The sequence below is a fragment of the Pseudorasbora parva genome, chromosome 20, assembly GCF_024679245.1.
Source record: "Pseudorasbora parva isolate DD20220531a chromosome 20, ASM2467924v1, whole genome shotgun sequence".
NCBI lineage: Eukaryota > Metazoa > Chordata > Actinopteri > Cypriniformes > Gobionidae > Pseudorasbora > Pseudorasbora parva.
In genome coordinates this window covers 26263070-26282681 of record NC_090191.1, presented here as the reverse complement: position 1 = coordinate 26282681, position 19612 = coordinate 26263070, and the positions used below count along the sequence as shown (strand labels likewise).

The 19612-nt window shown below is 35.9% G+C and overlaps 2 protein-coding genes across 2 annotated transcripts; both read left to right on the top strand.

Moving 5' to 3' along the window:
* Positions 1–773: 773 nt before the first annotated feature.
* LOC137049763 (sialic acid-binding Ig-like lectin 14) lies at positions 774–5335 on the top strand. The gene is made up of 8 exons (XM_067428408.1): positions 774–819; positions 1674–2027; positions 2125–2418; positions 3376–3642; positions 4178–4474; positions 4683–4764; positions 4882–4936; positions 5062–5335. The coding sequence occupies exons 1-8, from the start codon at positions 774–776 to the stop codon at positions 5149–5151; spliced, it is 1485 nt and encodes a 494-aa protein (XP_067284509.1). The 3' UTR covers positions 5152–5335.
* Positions 5336–9575: 4240 nt separating this feature from the next.
* Positions 9576–18398, top strand: zmp:0000000650 (sialic acid-binding Ig-like lectin 13). Its single transcript, XM_067427492.1, has 9 exons — positions 9576–9621; positions 10347–10700; positions 10798–11091; positions 11179–11445; positions 16942–17238; positions 17372–17450; positions 17910–17924; positions 17964–18006; positions 18123–18398. Exons 1-9 carry the CDS (start codon positions 9576–9578, stop codon positions 18396–18398), a joined length of 1671 nt encoding a protein of 556 aa, XP_067283593.1.
* The last annotated feature ends 1214 nt before the right edge of the window (positions 18399–19612 follow it).

The window sequence follows — 19612 nt, the reverse complement described above, 5'->3', positions numbered from 1 at the left end:
CTGCATAGTGAATGATGGACCATTATTTTGTATGTAGACTTAAAAGTATGAAGTACATATGTCGTTTTAACTTTCCTTAATGATTTAAAAATAAAACAATATTTATCTTTATCTTAATTAAACTAATAAGCAAATCAATCATGCTTAACTTTTTTTAAACAATTAATTTTTATTTAAATGTATCCTTTGCAAAGTTTTTGCATAACACAAACCAAAATGATTACGTCTCTTACTTGTTTCCAGTGAAATGTACATATATATTTGTATATAAATGTACATATATAAATGTACATATATATTTGTATATATATATATATATATATATATATATATATATATATATATATATATATATATATATATATATATATATATTCATTTATTTATTTTTTACTTTTTAATATTGAAATGCATTTAAGTGCGTTTCTTACTTTCGTACTTTCACTCAAGTATTTTTGGCTAGGTACTTTTACTTTAACTTCAGTTCAGTTTTAGTAGCAATGATGTGGTCAGAACAAGTTTTTCTTTTCTGTTTTGTTTATTTTTGAAAACAAGTTTTTGTGCTTTCAAGTCCCTATAGAGACTGTAAAAGGTTTAACTTTTTTTCCATAGTAATTTTTTAATGCAGATGATTTTGCTAAAAAAAATCAATGAATGATTATAGAATTTGTGTGTGTTTGTCCATCAAATCATTTCAGAACAACAATTTTAAATTATTTTTGTGATGTTTGTATGCTCGGCCTTTATAGGTTTAACCTTCTTTTAAGTGCAAGATGAGTCTAGCTGGGAAAATCTGCATTTTTGTCTTTGTCTTACAAGGTATGTATATCTCTCCTTCACATTCACCTTCATCAATGACTTTAATGAAAGTATCATAATAAAGTAAACAGCTAAACACATTTATCATGAATGTATGTTTTATATCACCACAGTGTATTTTAGTCTTTTGTGTGTGTATAAATTGCTGAATTGTAAAGTATTTGAGTATTAAGCAGCTTATACTTCACTACTGTACTTTTTAATGTATATCACTTTCTGTTAAATCGGAATATGTGTATGATTTTTCAAACTATATTTACAAGGAAAAAATAACACTTATTTTATTTAAAAAAAGATATAAACACTGTTAGCAATGTTACATGTAATAAGTCACAAAGTAGCAATCTGATTTCCTTTGTTAGACATTATTTTAGAAATATTTTATACAAGTTGTACTGAAACATTAAATATCAAACATGTAAATGAACAAATGAAGACTTGCACATCAAACATGTTGGATTTTTTTATTTTATATATATATATATATATATATATATATATATATATATATATATATATATATATATATATATATATATATATATATATATATATATATATATATATATATATATATATATATATATATATATATATATATATATATATATATATTTTTTTTTTTTTTTTTTCAAGTATTCTGACTTTTTGCCATGTTACAATTTAGTGGTTTTCAATCAGTACAAAAGCATCTAATTGCATTAGTCCACACTGACAGTTTATTGATTTTCTCCTCCGCTCTTAATGAATCATTATAACATTTTTCATTTTAATTTAGATGTAAATGCAATCTATTTGTTAATTGAAAAGTCTTTACTTTGCATGCTTTATATGTTTTTGTTGTGTGTGTAAAGGTGTTTGCTGTAGAGATTTCAGCATCAGTCTGCCAGAGAAGATTGAAGCTCTCAGTGGATCCTGTGTGATCATAAAGTGCACATTTGAGATTAAGGAAGAATATGAGAAAAACCTCACTGAGAGTGCAGCTACAGGAATTTGGCACAAAGATGTAATAAACAACCAAGTGTTTAACTCTAGAAATCCCAACAGTCGCTTTAAAGGCGAAATAACGGGAACACTACATGAGAAGAACTGCACCACTATATTTTATGATGTTAGTTCAGATCACAGTGGTGAATATTACTTCAAGATTGAGAGTGGTGCTCTGAAATACAACTATGTAGCTAGCTCCTCCACTTTAAATGTCATTGGTGAGTGATTTGAGCTTTTTATTGATAAATGAATGTGTTAAATTAATATTTTAAATGTGTTTGTCACTTTACTTAATCTTGTATCTGTGTCTTTCAGAGTCTCCGCCCAAACCCACAGTGAAGCTGATTGAGGAAGAGGAGGTGTTGGAGGAGAGCTCTGTGAGTCTGCGCTGCTCTGCTGAGTCTCTCTGCTCCTCTCCTCCACCAACTCTCACATGGAGCTCCACTCCCAGAATCCCCCTCAGTGAGATCAGACAACAGGAGCTCATCTCTGATCTGAACTTCACTGCGACTCACCGTCACCACAGAGTCACTTTCACCTGCACTATAACCTACCAGCTACAGGACAAGAACAAAACAGCACAGGAAAGCTTCACATTACATGTTCAGTGTAAGTGATGCTTTGTATCAGTTTTGACTTGTTAATCATATTACTGTAAATTATATTATTGTGTGGCCATGTATTTGTTTCCCTTAGATTCCCCCAAAAACACATCAGTTTCTGTGCTTCCATCTGGCTCGGTGTTGGAGGGCAGTTCAGTGACTCTGAACTGCAGCAGTGATGCAAATCCAGCAGTGCTGAACTACAGCTGGTCTAGAGAGAGTGAAGGAGAGCTGAAGCAGCTGCAGACTGGAGACACTCTTACCTTCAGTAGGACCGACCCGACACACAGAGGCCGGTACCACTGTACAGCTCAGAACAAACACGGCACCCAAGAGACATCAGTGATGCTGGACATTCTGTGTGAGCAATAAAGGAACAGAGAGAACATTTTAATAAAAAAAGAAATTTCTTCCATCATTAACTAGTATGGAACACACAAAAAAGTAATTAATAATGCATTGTTATAAGACTTTAAATACAGTTTATGTGTCCTTATTTTTGTCCTTATTGGAGCTTGTCAGTCCCAGTTCCTATTCACTTTTATATGGAGAAGTGCAGCTTGGACATTCTGCTTATATTGTTACATGGGGGAAAAATCGAATGAGTTTGTAATTAATATTTTAATAATCATTACAAACTCTATTTTACTACTTATTAAACTCTAAATAGATTAAGTCTATTTTACTTGCTGATTTGTTTTACCGACAATCAATGGCATTTTAGGTAAAGCATATTCTAAAATTAACAAATAAAATCTTCATTATTACCCATGTCAAGTTTTTGTCTACAATAGAGCAAGAACTAATAAAGAAAACAAATCTCAGCTAGTGTCTGAATGTGAAGTTTAAACCAGTAAGATTTAGTCATTAATATTTACATTTAGTAAATGTAATGAAGTGGTTACTCTGATAGAGCAGCTCTGGGAATTTAATCAGAAGTTACTTTTCCTTACATTTTCCTTAGATTCCCCCAAAAACACATCAGTTTCTGTGCTTCCATCTGGCTCGGTGTTGGAGGGCAGTTCAGTGACTCTGACCTGCAGCAGTGATGCAAATCCAGCAGTGCTGAACTACAGCTGGTCTAGAGAGAGTGAGGGAGAGCTGAAGCAGCTGCAGACTGGAGACACTCTTACCTTCAGTCGGACCGACCCGACACACAGAGGCCGGTACCACTGTACAGCTCAGAACAAACACGGCACCCAAGAGACATCAGTGATGCTGGACATTCTGTGTAAGTAATAAAGGAACAGAGAGAATATTTTAAGCCAAAAAATTCTAGTATGGAATACAAAAAAAGTTATTTAGCAGTATTTCCAGGTTCTTTTTCATACAACAGCAGTGAACTAGGGCTGTTAAGTTAAAAAGATACATACAAATGAATGTTAAAATTCACTGTAAACCCTAACGCTCAGAATAATGAATTGGTTCAAGTAGAGCCAATTCAGAATAAAAAGTGAGTTTGGGATGACTAGTTTAATGTATATTTTACTTGTTGATTTGCTTTACTGATATTTCATTTGTACTTTAGTTTAGTACTTTAATTTAGCATATTATAAAATGAACAAATAAAACCTTTAGTACTCGAGTCAAGTTAAATCTACTATAGAGCCCAAAAATTATCTCAGTGTTGAATGTGAACTGAAATCCTGTAAAATTAGTATTCATATGTAATTTATATTCAGTGAATGTGAACTGCAAAAGAAAAGTTACCTATGAAAAGTTCCAGTTGTTCTGCACAGACTGTTCTTTATCTTTCTCTCTATCAGATGTTCCTCAAATCTCCACTTCCTCCGGCTGTGTCAGTGGAGATGTAACGCTGTATGTCTGTGAGGTTGATGGGAATCCCTCTCCTGAACTGGAGTGGCATCTGTCTGGACGTCCTGTCACTAACTCTTCAAACACGTTCATCAGTGAAGAGCGATTGAGCAGCACAGGCTTGAGGAGCTCCATCACTCTACATCAGTCACTCACACACACATCCACTCTGGAGTGTGTCGGCAGCAACACTCATGGCACTGCAAGAAAACTGTTTCAACTGAATGGCTTCTCTCAAGAGACTTCATGTAAATAAATATAAAATAAACTATCCAGTTAATATGTTTTGATTGTTGATTTGCCAATGAATCACCTAGTCTTTTTATTGCATTTTATTTAATTATTCAAAGGTTTATGAAGTGGTTATTCAGATATTTTGGGTTATTTGCTAGATATCAGCACAGTTTTTCTCTGGAATTAAGACTTTTCATTAACTGTCTTTTATTGTTTTAATAGGGTTCAACATTTACTCCTTCCTGGCTGGTGTTGTTGTTGGGGCTGTTGTAGTGATATTATGTGTTACAATGCTGCTTTACAAGTGAGTAGACCATTTGATTGCCTGTACTGATGTCAGACTGATAGTAAGGGTTGTGATGAATGAGATACAAACCTTTATATATATATATATTATTTTTTTTTATTATTATTTCTGTAGATGGATCTGCAGGACTCAGAAGAGAGATAAAATTGTACTCACTCAAACTGATAGGGTATGTTATAAATCAAACACACACATACTTGTATCAACCTCACAAACATCAAAAAACTTTTTACTCTATCCACCCCAGTTTCTTGTTACAAGCTTTCCACTGATCATCCATTGTTCCTCCATTAGGATGTGTCACTGGACAATGATGGAGAGCCTTTTTATGTCAATAAAATCATGATGTCATCTGCTGGAGCTGCCACACTGGGAATTTCCTAAGGATTTTAGCACACTAGCTTTAGATATCAACATCTGCATCTGAGAAGTATTTGGACACTTAAGCCAACCTTAAATATAATACTATTGTCATTGGATTGAATAATATTTATTTAAAAAAATGTGGCATTCAAAGTGACTATTTGTCTGAACATATGACATAATTTCCTCTCATTTGTGTTATGTAATATCCTGCAATTTCTAGTAAATGTCACAGTTACAAAGATATGGCAAGTAACACATTAAGTTAAGCAGGACATTTTTAAGTAGAGATACTGAAATAGTATTTTGCTGTGAAATGTACTCCAGTAATTAAGTTTTTTTCATGGTGATTTTTTAAAACATTTTACTAAGCATTTCATTGTTTCATATATGTTATAGTTTGTTACTTACCGGTATTTAGTCCACACAACTCTTAAAAAAAAAAAAATATATATATATATATATATATAAAATATTCTATGACATCACTTTTGGAACCTTTATTTTTAAGAGTGCACCTTGTTTAGTTCACCATTCACCCCTGTATATCTAGATCTGTTGGTTATTGACTTTTGTTTGATGTCATTTCCCTTGAATAATTATCTTAATCTTTTAGGATTATCTTGTTGTTTAGTTTATTTAATAACACCTTTTCTGCACTTAAATCCTCTACTCGACTCTTCATTGTGCTGCACTGACACCCACCCACACCTATAACAATACAGACCATGATGATGTGATAACTTTCAGTAAATCAAATGAGGTCAGTTGCATCTGTGTATGATGTCCCAGCCATGTTCAAGTTATCGTCATTGATCTCATACTGTAGTTCAACTACTTCCATATAGCCCACTGTAAAACTCATCTTATCTTATCTCACACTTGCGGTACAAGAAAACTGCACCTTTCTATTGACACCTGTTTTGCATTATAGTTATACTATAACACGATAGGCTTTGTTTTCAAAGAAAGTGTTTATTTATCTTTGCAAATGGAATTTGATGATAATGTTTGAACATGGTTCTGGAACAAATTCACACTTGTAAGGAATTCACAACAAAAGTTGGGGCAGGGCAGTTCCTATAAGTTACATATGTGTGTATTTATGTTTCAACAGTGATTTCACACATTTTGGCGATGAAAGAAAGTAGCATTAGGAAGTCCAAGTGTGCTAAATAATTTCTAGGTTGAAGAAGACAAGAGCACCCACCCCATTCATTTTCCAATAAATACAACATTTGTTATGAATGATTACTTGTATTACACAAATTGTATTTTATCATTTCCAGTACAAGGTCACACTGTAAACTGTGCAGTTATCAAGCATAAGAGATAATTTAACTGAACAGTTAAATGGCAAACTTAACACTTGGTGGTTGTTGAAACCACCTGACTATAAAAAAATGAAGTTAAATGTATATTAATATGGCACTATGGCAGTTTGCTGTCATGGAAAGTTTAACCAATCAGGATTTGCTTGAAGATGTTGACTGTTCAATATGTTTGCATTGAGGTTTAATAATTTAAATATCAATGACTGCACTGTTATCTTCACACAGCAGAGCTGTTTCCAGTCTAAAGTAGTTCCACAACAGTAAACTTGCACTCTTGACCAATATTCAGAGCATTTCTCAATTTTTAACAGCCTTCTCGGGTAAGTATAATTTAATATCATAAATATTTTTAGGTGTGTTGATTCTGGTGTTTCTGATTATTGTATTCTGTACAAGAAAAATGTTAGTAAAACATTCCTATATGAGTTTATAAACAGAAATTCAGTTCAGAATGCAATGGGTTAGTTTTTGGCTTCTCTGGTTCAGTCTAATTTTTTTCTGCACTTTTTAAATACATTCAATTACACACCTTGTTTTTGCATCCTGTATAATAATTAAATGATTTTAAAAATGTGTATATTCATACTCAAAACCGTTTTGTTAATTATGAGGACTTTGTTTGGCCATAGAAGTTATCTGGTTATTTAAAAAAAAATGGTGTAAACATTAAACTTTATTTAATAATATATTATCTGAAATGTTAAACATTCTTATTTTTTCTTGTTGTCTGTGGTTAGTTGTCACACCTTTACCCAAGTTAACATTTATTAAAGTCAGTTTATTTTTGGAAGTCATTTATTCTATAAAGGCACATATATTAATGTCTTGGCTACAAAATGTATTTATAGGCTATTTAATGGCTTTCATTAAAACAGTAAAGCAGTTATGAAGCAAATAACAATCTATGACAGTAAAAATGTGACAGTACGGTTTTTACCACTGTGAACAGATATTGAAATTAATTAAATTAAAACACAAGTAACAAATACTGTCATCGCATCTGGCTTTATTATCAATGTCATTTTAATAATAGCTAGATAGTAAAGTTTGTAGACAAACTTTAAGTTGCCTCGGAAAAGCAGAAAGTTGTAAAAAGTTTTAAAAGCTTGACATTTTAAGTTTTTCATTTTAAAAATTTAAATAGTTTATAGATTAAAGTCGGATTTTTTTGAAGGCAATACAGTCAATCAGAAAAAAAAAAACAGATAGATTAGCATGAATTAGTATGCTGCTATAGCATTAAATAATGTGTTACTAACAAGTTTTAACATTTTGCTAGCAAAAATTACCATGCTGTTAGCATGTTTATAATGATTTCTAGCATGTTTTATCACAAATTGGCATGTTGGTAACAAGTTTTAGCATTTTGCTAGCATATATTAACATGTTGTTAACATAATTTAACATTTTGTAACATAGAAAAAACATTTCTAGCATGATTTAACATGTTGCTAATAAGGAATTAACATGCTGTTATCATGTTTTAAGATGAATTTGCATTTCTTGGGATAAATTAACGTGTTAACATTGCTTAGCATTTTAATGTGTTGCAAACTAGCATGTTTTAACTAATGTAATGTAGCATGTTTTAACTAATGTTTTAACTTTTTAATCTAATATTTTGCTAGCATTGTTTTAACATGAATTTCATGTTGCTATCATGATTTAATGTTTTACTAGCATGATTTAACTAGCCTGACGTGGTCAATTCTAGTCAGAATATGAGTCTGAAACTGCTCCATTGGGCTGTGACTATGGGGCGTGTTTCAACCGAACCAGGAAAGACCTCAATTGGACAGACCTACAACCAATCAGAGCAATGAAGCGACGCATTGTCAAATGTCAACAGAGTTCAACCGCACTGTGTTGCCAAGTCCGCATTTTTTTCACGCGGATTGTTTTCTATGTCCGCGGGTTGAAGCAATTATTATGTGATATATAGACCCTTAGTGCGAATTTTAGCAGTAAACCTTGCCAAAATAACACATTTTACCCCCCAAACGCAATTTTTTCCCTGCATGGAGAACCCCCCGAGAAGCTATTGTTTAGCGTCTCCACGCGCGCTGAAATCAGGCTGGAATACACGATCTTTGTAGGTGTTGTAAAAAAATAAAATAATTTAATGATACACAGAGTACTTACCCAACATGATCATCATTTCTGAGAGAAATTGTGAAGGTGAATGCAGATACAAACAAGCTCTCCGTTTAGGATTCGAACAAATATAATCCAAGCCCCTTTGATGACGTGCATGATTATGTTACTGTTTATCATCTGTCCGTTATCGTCTAAAGCCCGCCCTGATGATTTCATTGGTCCGAACAGTTTCTGTTCGAGGATAATTACTCCTCTATGGAGCGATGCCAGACCGAACTGCCTGACCTAAAAATTTTGTGGGCGGGGCTAAGTTCGGTTGGCATCCAGGCTATTATTTAATGTGTTGTTAGGATTATTTTAGCATAAATCATCATGTTGTTAGCATTTTTTACATGAATTGGCATATCTAACATTAATTAGCATGTTTACTCACATGTTTTGGCATGAATTAGCATGTTTGCTATAGCATATTTTAACATCTTGTTAGCATGATTTAAGATTAATTAGCATGTTTGCTATTATGTTTTTAACATCTTATTAGCATGATTTAGTCTTGACTTGGCATTTTGCTACCCTGTTTTAACATCTTGTTAACATGTTTTACCATGAATTAACATGTTTGCTAGCATGTTTTGCACATAACGTGTCCTAGGGTAGTTACTAGGCTTTGTTAGTGGAAGAGATGAAGCTTAAATACTCGAGAATTACTGTATTCATTTTTTGACCCCCTCAATGAAAGCGTATGGGACTTTTATGATTTCTTAGAAGAACATAGGTTGAATCAGTTTGAAAAGCTATAGCAATTCATGTCAGAACAGTCTGAAGGTCTGACCCAAGTTTGGTGGTTGTAGCTTTAAAGCTCTAGGAGGAGATACAGTCTAAAATTAAGCTCAGAAGAAGAATGATTAGAAGAATAATTATGAAAAAATTCAGCACAACAATTTGTTCTTTTTGTTTTTTTTATGATGTTTGTATGCTTGGTCTCTGTAGGTTTAACCTTCTTTTAATGGCAAGATGAGTCTAGCTGAGAAAATCAGCATTTTTGTTTTTGCCTTACAAGGTATGTATATCTCTCATTTACTTCCATCAGTGACTTTAATGAGACATTCATAATGAAATGAACAGCTAAAAGGTTTATTATGAATGTGTATTTATATCACCACAGTGTATTTTAGTCTGTTGTGTGTATATAGGCTTGGTCTAAATTGCAGAGTTGTAAAGTATTTGAGGAGTAATAGTGCTAGCCTACTTTATTATTTATATATCACTTTCTGTTAAATACGAATAAGTATGAGATTACTCAAATTATACTGACAAGGAAAGTATAATACTTATTTTATAATTTTTAGTTGACTAGGACCTAAAAAAATATTTATTATTATTAATTTATTGTTATTATTTAATAGAGGTCTGTTGGCAGTGTTATATGTAATACTTTACAAAATAGCAATCTGATTTCCTTTGTTAGACATTATTTTAGAGATATTTTTATACAAGCTGTACTGACGCTGTACAATGAAGACTTGCATATCAAAAATGTTGGATTTTTTTTTTTTTAATTTTTTTTTTTTTCATGACTTTTTGCCATGTTACAATTTAGTGGTTTTCAATCAGTACAAAAGCATCTAATTGCATTAGTCCACACTGGCAGTGTATTGATTTGCTCCTCCGCTCTTAATTAATCATTATAACATTTTTCATTTTAATTTATATGTAAATGCAATCTATTTGTCAATTGAAAAGTCTTTACTTTGCATGCTTTTTATGTTTTTGTTGTGTGTAAAGGTGTTTGCTGTAGAGAATTCAGCATCAGTCTGCCAGAGAGGATTGAAGCTCTCAGTGGATCCTGTGTGATCATAAAGTGCACATTTGAGATTAAGGAACAATATGACAAAGACCTCACTGAGAGTGCAGCTACAGGAATTTGGCACAAAGATGTAATAAACAACCATGTGTTTAACTCTAGAAATCCCAACAGTCGCTTTAAAGGGGAAATAACGGGAACACTACATGAGAAGAACTGCACCACTATATTTTATGATGTTAGTTCAGATCACAATGGTAAATATTACTTCAGGATTGAGAGTGGTGCTCTGAAATACAACTATGTAGCTAGCTCCTCCACTATAAATGTCATTGGTGAGTGATTTGAGCCTTTTATTGATAAATTAATGTGTTAAATTAATATTTTAAATGTGTTTGTCACTTTACTTAATCTTTTATCTGTGTCTTTCAGAGTCTCCGCCCAAACCCACAGTGAAGCTGATTGAGGAACAGGAGGTGTTGGAGGAGAGCTCTGTGAGTCTGCGCTGCTCTGCTGAGTCTCTCTGCTCCTCTCCTCCACCAACTCTCACATGGAGCTCCACTCCCAGAATCCCCCTCAGTGAGATCAGACAACAGGAGCTCATCTCTGATCTGAACTTCACTGCGACTCACCGTCACCACAGAGTCACTTTCACCTGCACTATAACCTACCAGCTACAGGACAAGAACAAAACAGCACAGGACAACATCACATTACATGTTCAGTGTAAGTGATGCTTTGTATCAGTTTTGACTTGTTAATCATATTACTGTAAATTATATTATTGTGTGGCCATGTATTTGTTTCCCTTAGATTCCCCCAAAAACACATCAGTTTCTGTGCTTCCGTCTGGCTCTGTGTTGGAGGGCAGTTCAGTGACTCTGATCTGCAGCAGTGATGCAAATCCAGCAGTGCTGAACTACAGCTGGTCTAGAGAGAGTGAAGGAGAGCTGAAGCAGCTGCAGACTGGAGACACTCTTACCTTCAGTCGGACCGACCCGACACACAGAGGCCGGTACCACTGTACAGCTCAGAACAAACACGGCACCCAAGAGACATCAGTGATGCTGGACATTCAGTGTGAGTAATAAAGAAACAGAGAGAACATTTTAATAAAAAAAGAAATTTCTTCCATCATTAACTAGTATGGAACACACAAAATAGTAATTAATAATGCATTGTTATAAGACTTTAAATACAGTTTATGTGTCCTTATTTTTGTCCTTATTGGAGCTTGTCAGTCCCAGTTCCTATTCACTTTTATATGGAGAAGTGCAGCTTGGACATTCTGCTTATATTGTTACATAGGGGAAAAAAATCTAATGAGTTTGTAATTAATATTTTAATAATCATTACAAACTCTATTTTACTACTTATTAAACTCTAAATAGATTAAGTCTATTTTACTTGCTGATTTGTTTTACCGACATTCATTGGCATTTTAGGTAAAGCATATTCTAAAATTAACAAATAAAATCTTCATTATTACCCATGTCAAGTTTTTGTCTACAATAGAGCAAGAACTAATAAAGAAAACAAATCTCAGCTAGTGTCTGAATGTGAAGTTTAAACCAGTAAGATTTAGTCATTAATATTTACATTTAGTAAATGTAATGAACTATAGTGGTTACTCTGATAGAACAGCTCTGGGAATTTAATCAGAAGTTACTTTTCCTTACATTTTCCTTAGATTCCCCCCAAAGCACATCAGTTTCTGTGCTTCCATCTGGCTCGGTGTTGGAGGGCAGTTCAGTGACTCTGACCTGCAGCAGTGATGCAAATCCAGCAGTGCTGAACTACAGCTGGTCTAGAGAGAGTGAAGGAGAGCTGAAGCAGCTGCAGACTGGAGACACTCTTACCTTCAGTCGGACCGACCCGACACACAGAGGCCGGTACCACTGTACAGCTCAGAACAAACACGGCACCCAAGAGACATCAGTGATGCTGGACATTCTGTGTAAGTAATAAAGGAACAGAGAGAATATTTTTTTTAAAAGTGAAAATTCTTCCATCATTAACTATGTTTTCTAGTATGGAACACAAAAAGGTTATTTAGCAGAATATCCAGGTTCTTTTTCATACAACAACAGTGAACTAGTAGCCTAGAAATCTAGACGCACCCTAACGGCAGCAAATTTAATTGATGTGGGTCTGGCTTGTCAGGCTAGTGAACTAGCACTGTTTAGTTAAAAAATACTTTAAATTAATTTTAAAGTAGTCCATAAGTTAAGGTGATCCTGTAGTCAATTAAAACTCACCACAATGACCTTTTTTTATTTTTTTAAATATCCGGTGAAAACAATTCTTCATGCCTAAAAAGTTTGTTCACCCAAAAATAAAAGTTCTGTAATTAATTACTCATCATCATGTTTCAAACCCGTAAGACCTTTGTTCATCTTCGGAACACAAATTATATTTTTGATGAAATTCAAGAGGTTTTGCAGCACCTCCGGGTTCTATGTTAGAACGCCTGCTCATTATTGGCCAGCTTCTGTGTCAGCATCACACACATGCGTCGTGATTCTCCCGTGAACCACATCGGCCAATGGTGAGCCGGCGTTCTGAAATAGAACCCGGAAGCATTGCACTTGTGTTTACAATGTCAACAGCATAGGAACCTGTTGGAACAAGAAATTGTTAAAAAAGTTGTTCATTTTTTTGTTTTTGTGCACAAAAAAGTATTTTTGTAATGATACACAGACAGTGGATGCAAATGCGAAAGCTCTTTATTAGATACGAAGAACACAGGGTCAGACGGTCACAAGACGCAGGGACCTTGGTGGACAGCGTGGTGAAGGTGCTCCAATCCCGTGAGTGATCCAAGTGAAGTGCTCTTTTATTCCGGTGCTGAGTGGAACAACCAGACGACAGCAGACGACGAAGAACGAGCAAACTCCAGGGACCATGAACAGCAGGAACACACACACACAGGAACCACAACGATCTGACAACATGAGACACCAGTTACTGAACATATAAAGACAAACACTGATGAGAACCAGAGTTGATCAGGATGATTGGGACAGGCGGATTAATCTGAGCATGAAACACGGGCTTTATTTTAGACACATGAAAGGCGGGGTGAATTCTCCTGTACGCAGGCAAGACTAATGATCTTGGTGACAGGAAATGGGCCAATAAATTTGGGAGCAAGTTTATTCGATACGGATTGGAGAGGAATGTTCTTGGTAGAAAGCCACACTTTTTGACCAACAACGTATATCGGAGGAGTAGACTGGTGGCGATCGGCCTTAGCCTTGGTGCGCGTCCCAGCCTGGAGAAGAGTCTCACGGGCTCTGCTCCAGGTGTGACGGCACCTCTGGATGAAGGCGTGAGCGGAGGGGACCGCGACTTCAGATTCCAAACTGGGAAAAACCAGTAGCTGGTAACCTACACTACATTCGAATGACGACAGGCCCGAGGATGACACTGGTAACGTGTTATGAGCGTACTCAACCATAGACAGTTGTTGACTCCAGGAGGAAGGATTCCTGGAGACCAAACATCGCAACACTCTCTCCAAATCTTGGTTGGCTCTCTCGGTTTGACCATTGCTCTGCGGGTGAAACCCCGAAGATAAACTAACAGTCGCTCCCAGAAGTTTACAAAACTCTCGCCAAAATTTGGACACAAACTGGGGACCCCTGTCAGACACCACGTCTGTCGGGAGGCCATGTAACCGAAAGACGTGATCAATGACAGTAACCGCTGTCTCCTTAGCTGAGGGTAATTTGGGTAAGGGAATGAAATGGGCCACCTTCGAGAACCGGTCCACGATGGTAAAAGGGACTGACAGCGGTTGTAATAACCCATCCGGAGGGCGATTGGAAGTTTTACCAGTGGCACAAACCGAGCAAGCCAAGACAAAATCGCGGATGTCGCGAGCCATACGTGGCCACCAGAATCGTTGCCTGACCAAAAAACTGGTACAGTAAACTCCTGGATGACAGGCTATGCTGGAACAATGACCCCACTGAATAACGTCGGACCGATTACCCTCTGGCACAAATAACCGGTTCGGTGGGCAGTCGGGCGGAGGCGTTACCCCTTCTAAGGCAGACAAAACCTTGATTCGACCTCCCACCTGAGAGTGGAGACGAAAAGAGTCTCGGGTAAAATACACTCGGGAGTAGACAGGCGTACGGATGGATCAAAGATACGAGATAAGGAATCGGGTTTGATGTTTTTAGAACCCGGGCGGTACGAGAAAGAAAAATCAAAACGTCCAAAAAAAAGTGATTTCTAAGTTCTTGTGATCGGTCCAGACAATGAAAGGTACCCCTGACCCTTCCAACCAGTGACGCCACTCCTCCAGCCCTAATTTGACAGCCAACAACTCTGTAACCAATGTCATAATTAAGTTCGGCAGGAGTTAAACGATGGGATCTTGTCGTCTGTGGAAGCGCTGGGAGAGAACTGCGCCTACCCCCACCTCTGATGCGTCAACCTCTACCACGAACTGACGTGATGGGTCAGGGGCTACGAGGATGGGAGCCGAAACGAAGCGTTTTTCAGGTTGGCGAATACAACCTCGGCTGTATCGGACCACCTGAACGTAGTTCGGGGAGAGGTCAAAGCGGTCAGAGGCGCGGCTAGTTGGCTGTAATTGCGAATGAAACGCCGATAGACATTGGCAAAACCCAGAAACCGCTGTAGGGCCTTATGGGAATCTGGGCTTGGCCAATCTATCACAGCCTTAACCTTGTCAGGATCCATGCGCACTCCCTCAGATGAGACGATGTACCCTAGGAAAGGAACAGACTGTGCATGAAAAACACATTTCTCCGCCTTGACAAAAAGCCCATTTGCTAACAACCTCTGAAGCACTCATCTGACATGCTGAACATGATCCTGGAGAGAAGAAGAAAAAAAATCAATATTTCGTCCAGGTAGACATATATGAATTGGTCGACCATATCTCTCAGCACGTCATTGACGAGTGCTTGGAAGACCGCTGGGGATTTGGAAAGCCCGAAAGGCATGACCAAATATTCAAAGTGCCTCCTAGGTAAAGTATTAAATGCGGTCTTCCATTCATCGCCCTTCCTTATGCGGACCAAATGATAGGCATTACGTAAATCCAATTTCGTGAAGACGGACACTCCCTGCAACCGCTCGAAGGCTGAAGACATCAACGGTAAAGAATAAGTATTCTTCACCGTGATGTTGTTCAGCCCTCTGTAAACAATACACGGTCGAAGAGATCCGTCCTTCTTCGCCTTCTTCTGAGAAGGACGGATGAATTTGGAAGCTAGCAAATCAGAAATATATTTCTCCATAGCCTCTCTCTCTGGGACAGAAAGTGAATATAATTTGCCTTTAGGCGGAGACTTACCCGGTAATAAATCTATGGCACAGTCGTAGGGACAGTGCGGAGGAAGAGAAGCAGCATGAGACTTACTGAACACTCTTCTCAGGTCCTGGTACTCCACGGGCACATTAGACAAATCCGCTGCCTCCTCCTGGAACACAGACACAGGAACAGACATACAAGCAGACAACAAACAAGACTCATGACACGCATTACTCCACTCAGAAACAGAGTTGTGGCCCAATCCACCCTGGGATTGTGCTTGGTGAGCCACGGATGTCCCAGAACAACGGGTGCCAGTGGAGAGTGCATGATGTAGAAGTGTACCTGAAGGTACACTAATTTTTTACCAATAAAAAAAAAATATATATATGATGTACATTAAGGAAAATATTTCGTTTTCGTGTTCTGCAGTTCTCTAATAAACGGGTATTTCATGCTATTCTGTATCACATAGTCACGCCATCTCCTCCTGCACTCCCGTGGATTGTGATTATTATAATTTTTTATACATTTTGAATTATGTTTGGATTTTACTAGATGTATTTAGCCTAAAACTATCGGCACAAATAACACTGTTGGATTTAGTCTTCATGATAATTTGGATATAATGTATGAAATGGAGTGAAAATGATTAATTCTTATAATTGTTCTTCTCACATTTATTTTCTACAATCTAACTTCAGTTCACAACCTCACCATCTGTGTCCCCAATTCCCTTTGTCTCCAAAATGTACGTACGCACGGCTCAAAGTTTGCTTAAAAGTGCGCACATTCTCCTGTCAAGTTTGTTTTTTATAGATCACAACCTTTGCGTGGGAACTGGCGTACGTACGTTTCCAGCCCCGTTTTGTGCATATACGCACGCTTTATAAATGAGACCCCTGGACTTTTAAGGTGAAAGTACTCAACAATGTTGATGACTTATGAATTTGCACATGGTTTGTCTGAAAGGATATTAAAAACAAATCAAATGAGATAACTAATTAGTTAATATTTATATTGTTATATACAATAGTTGAAGCCTATTATAAAATGAACAGATAAAACCTATAGTACTCCAGAGTCAAGTTAAATCTACTATAGAGCCAATAATTATTACAGAAAAACAAATCTCAGCTAGTGTCTGAATGTAATGTGTAAGCAAGTAAAATCAGTCATTAATATGTAAACCAGCATCAGTGATTGAATGCCACGTGAACTGCAATAGAAAAGTTACAAAGAAAAGTTCTGCTTACACTGTTCTCTGTCTTTCTCTCTATTAGATGTTCCTAAAATCTCCACTTCCTCCGGCTGTGTCAGTGGAGATGTAACGCTGTATGTCTGTGAGGTTGATGGGAATCCCTCTCCTGAACTGGAGTGGCGTCTGTCTGGACGTCCTGTCACTAACTCTTCAAACACGTTCATCAGTGAAGAGCGATTGAGCAGCACAGGCTTGAGGAGCTCCATCACTCTACATCAGTCACAAACACACTCATCCACTCTGGAGTGTGTCGGCAACAACACTCATGGCACTGCAAGAAAACTGTTTCAACTGAATGGCTTCTCTCAAGAGGCTTCATGTAATGTTCAAATAATATTTAAATCATTTATATGGCAATGAATCAGCAATAGCCTGAGTTATTCAGATATATTATGTTAAATATTAGCTTGATATCAATACAGATTCTCTTTGGAAAATTTCCACTTTAATAGGGTTTAATGTTTACTCCCTCCTGGTTGGAGTTGTTATTGGGGCTACATTAATAGCCATCTTATGGGTCACAACACTGCTGTACAAGTAAGTAGACTTTTTTGATGTCTGATGTAAACCCCTATAGTATGATCTTTCCCCTAGGAAATTATGCTTAGTCATATCCATTTCCCAGTAAGAAACTCTCTTCTGTGCATCCACTCAAAAGTTTCAGAGGATCTCAACAATGTCTAAAACTGTCCTCTGATTTGATAAATCTGCAATCAAAAGTCAAAGATTTCAACATAGACTCAAACATATCTAATCAAATACAAGATCAGATTATCTGGGATATGTTATCCATATTCATCTTATTGCTGTAGCTTTGTCAACAATTGTCTCTTGTGTTTCTAATTTCTATTTCGCCCTCAAGATTTAAGGAACATCTGAGACAAATTTGATACTTTACAGAGTTCTACATAACATTAGCCATATATCACTTAAGTCTCCTGAGCTATGAAAACGCAAACTGTGAGCAATAAAACATTTCTGATGAATGAGGTGCAAGCAGTATATGTTTTTAACTATGGATTATTTCCGTAGATGGATCTACAGGACTCAAAGGGGAGATACAACTGGACTCATTCGGACTGAGGGGGTACGTTATATATCACACACATTAATTCTCAAACATACACTTACTCTCACCTACTTCAAGTTTATTGTTCATTAAAGCGCTCTACTGATGATTCTCCATCTGTGTTCATCCACTAGGCTGATTCAGTGGACAATGGGGAAGAGCCTTTTTATGCTAATAAAGTTATGACGTCATCAGCTGAAGCCCCCACCCTAAATCATCCAGAAACTCTACATTATGCCACCATCAACTTTAAAAATACAAAACCAGAGTCAAAAGACATTAGAGACATCTCTTTGTTTACTGAATACGCTGTGATCCGATACTGTGCTCAAAACGTAGCAGATAGCCAGGCAAAGATCAGAGAAGCGTCCTCAATGCCGCATGAAGATATTTACCAAGTTTCCCACTAAGCATGAGTGCAGATATGGATGTAACGCAAGATGAAACAATACAATAATTATAAAAACGTAGTTCTTAATTCATTCATTGTAGAGCACATTGAAATATAAATATATATTAAGTCCTTGCATTAAATAACAAACGAGTCATCACATTAATTTTCTTATCTAACGTTGAAGTTTATATTGTGTCAAGGCGAGTTTAAGTGAGTGTAACTTCTGATTAAGTTTACAGAGTTGTCATGTTAGAGTAACCACTGGTGTAGTTGAACATGTTTCAATTACATTGGACAACCACAGAGTGTCTCAATATTTTTTTATTCATATTTGTGTGTATTGATATATCCTTTAAAACCTACACAAACTTTTTTTGTGTGTGTGAGTGTGTGTGTGTGTGTGTGTGTGGGGGGGGGGATTATATAAAATGTGATTATACAGACTTTCTTTAAAATGTATATTTTTATTGTAAATATTTTTATTACACTTCACATAAATATTGAAGTGTCCAAACAGTGTCATATTTGTAATAAGCAGATTGTTTCCAAATAAAATCAAATACAAATAATTTTTTTTTTTTTTTTTACTTTAGTTGTATATTTTATTGCAACTTTCTGCGATAATAAAGCAGTTTTATATAGATAATGGAAACCAAAATTTATTTATTTTACAAGATCTGGTGACATATAATATGTGCTTAATAGTTTAAAGTAATTTCATCAACATTATACAAACATTTGATTTCAGTGTTCAGATTTTATATCTTATATAATGTTATATAATTATATCTTATATATTTTATTTAATCAATTAGAATGAGTTCAGTTGCATCTGTGCCTAAGGTCCTTGTCATGTTGCTCATTATTATAATTATATATTTTCTTATAAATGTAATATGTTTGCAGACCCAAACAGTCGCAAGTCTTAATATATGACTCAAGTTTTTTGAATGTCTTAAAAAAATATACTCTACACTTTTAGATCATATATTCATTTCCATTACCACCATGTACTGTACAACTCATCTCAAGTGACACAAGAAAACGGCATCTTTCCGTTGACAACTGTTTTGCATTATGGTTATATTATAAAACAGAATTGGCATTCATCTTTCTTTCTTTATCTTTGCAAATTTACATGGGTGGTAATGTGTATTTGAACTCTGAACAAGTTCTGCATTATAATGATGTGACCTCCAACCCCCATCCAACCACCAAATGGTTGAATTT

Bases quoted from the DNA above. Each gene is read 5' to 3' on its own strand.
- LOC137049763 (XM_067428408.1), top strand. From the start codon at position 774: ATGAGTCTAGCTGGGAAAATCTGCATTTTTGTCTTTGTCTTACAAG. The intron at 2,028-2,124 runs GTGAGTGATTTG...TGTGTCTTTCAG, and splicing joins CTCCACTTTAAATGTCATTG to AGTCTCCGCCCAAACCCACA. The intron at 4,765-4,881 runs GTGAGTAGACCA...TTATTTCTGTAG, and splicing joins GTTACAATGCTGCTTTACAA to ATGGATCTGCAGGACTCAGA.
- zmp:0000000650 (XM_067427492.1), top strand. From the start codon at position 9,576: ATGAGTCTAGCTGAGAAAATCAGCATTTTTGTTTTTGCCTTACAAG. The intron at 11,092-11,178 runs GTAAGTGATGCT...TGTTTCCCTTAG, and splicing joins CATCACATTACATGTTCAGT to ATTCCCCCAAAAACACATCA. The intron at 18,007-18,122 runs GTACGTTATATA...TTCATCCACTAG, and splicing joins GACTCATTCGGACTGAGGGG to GCTGATTCAGTGGACAATGG.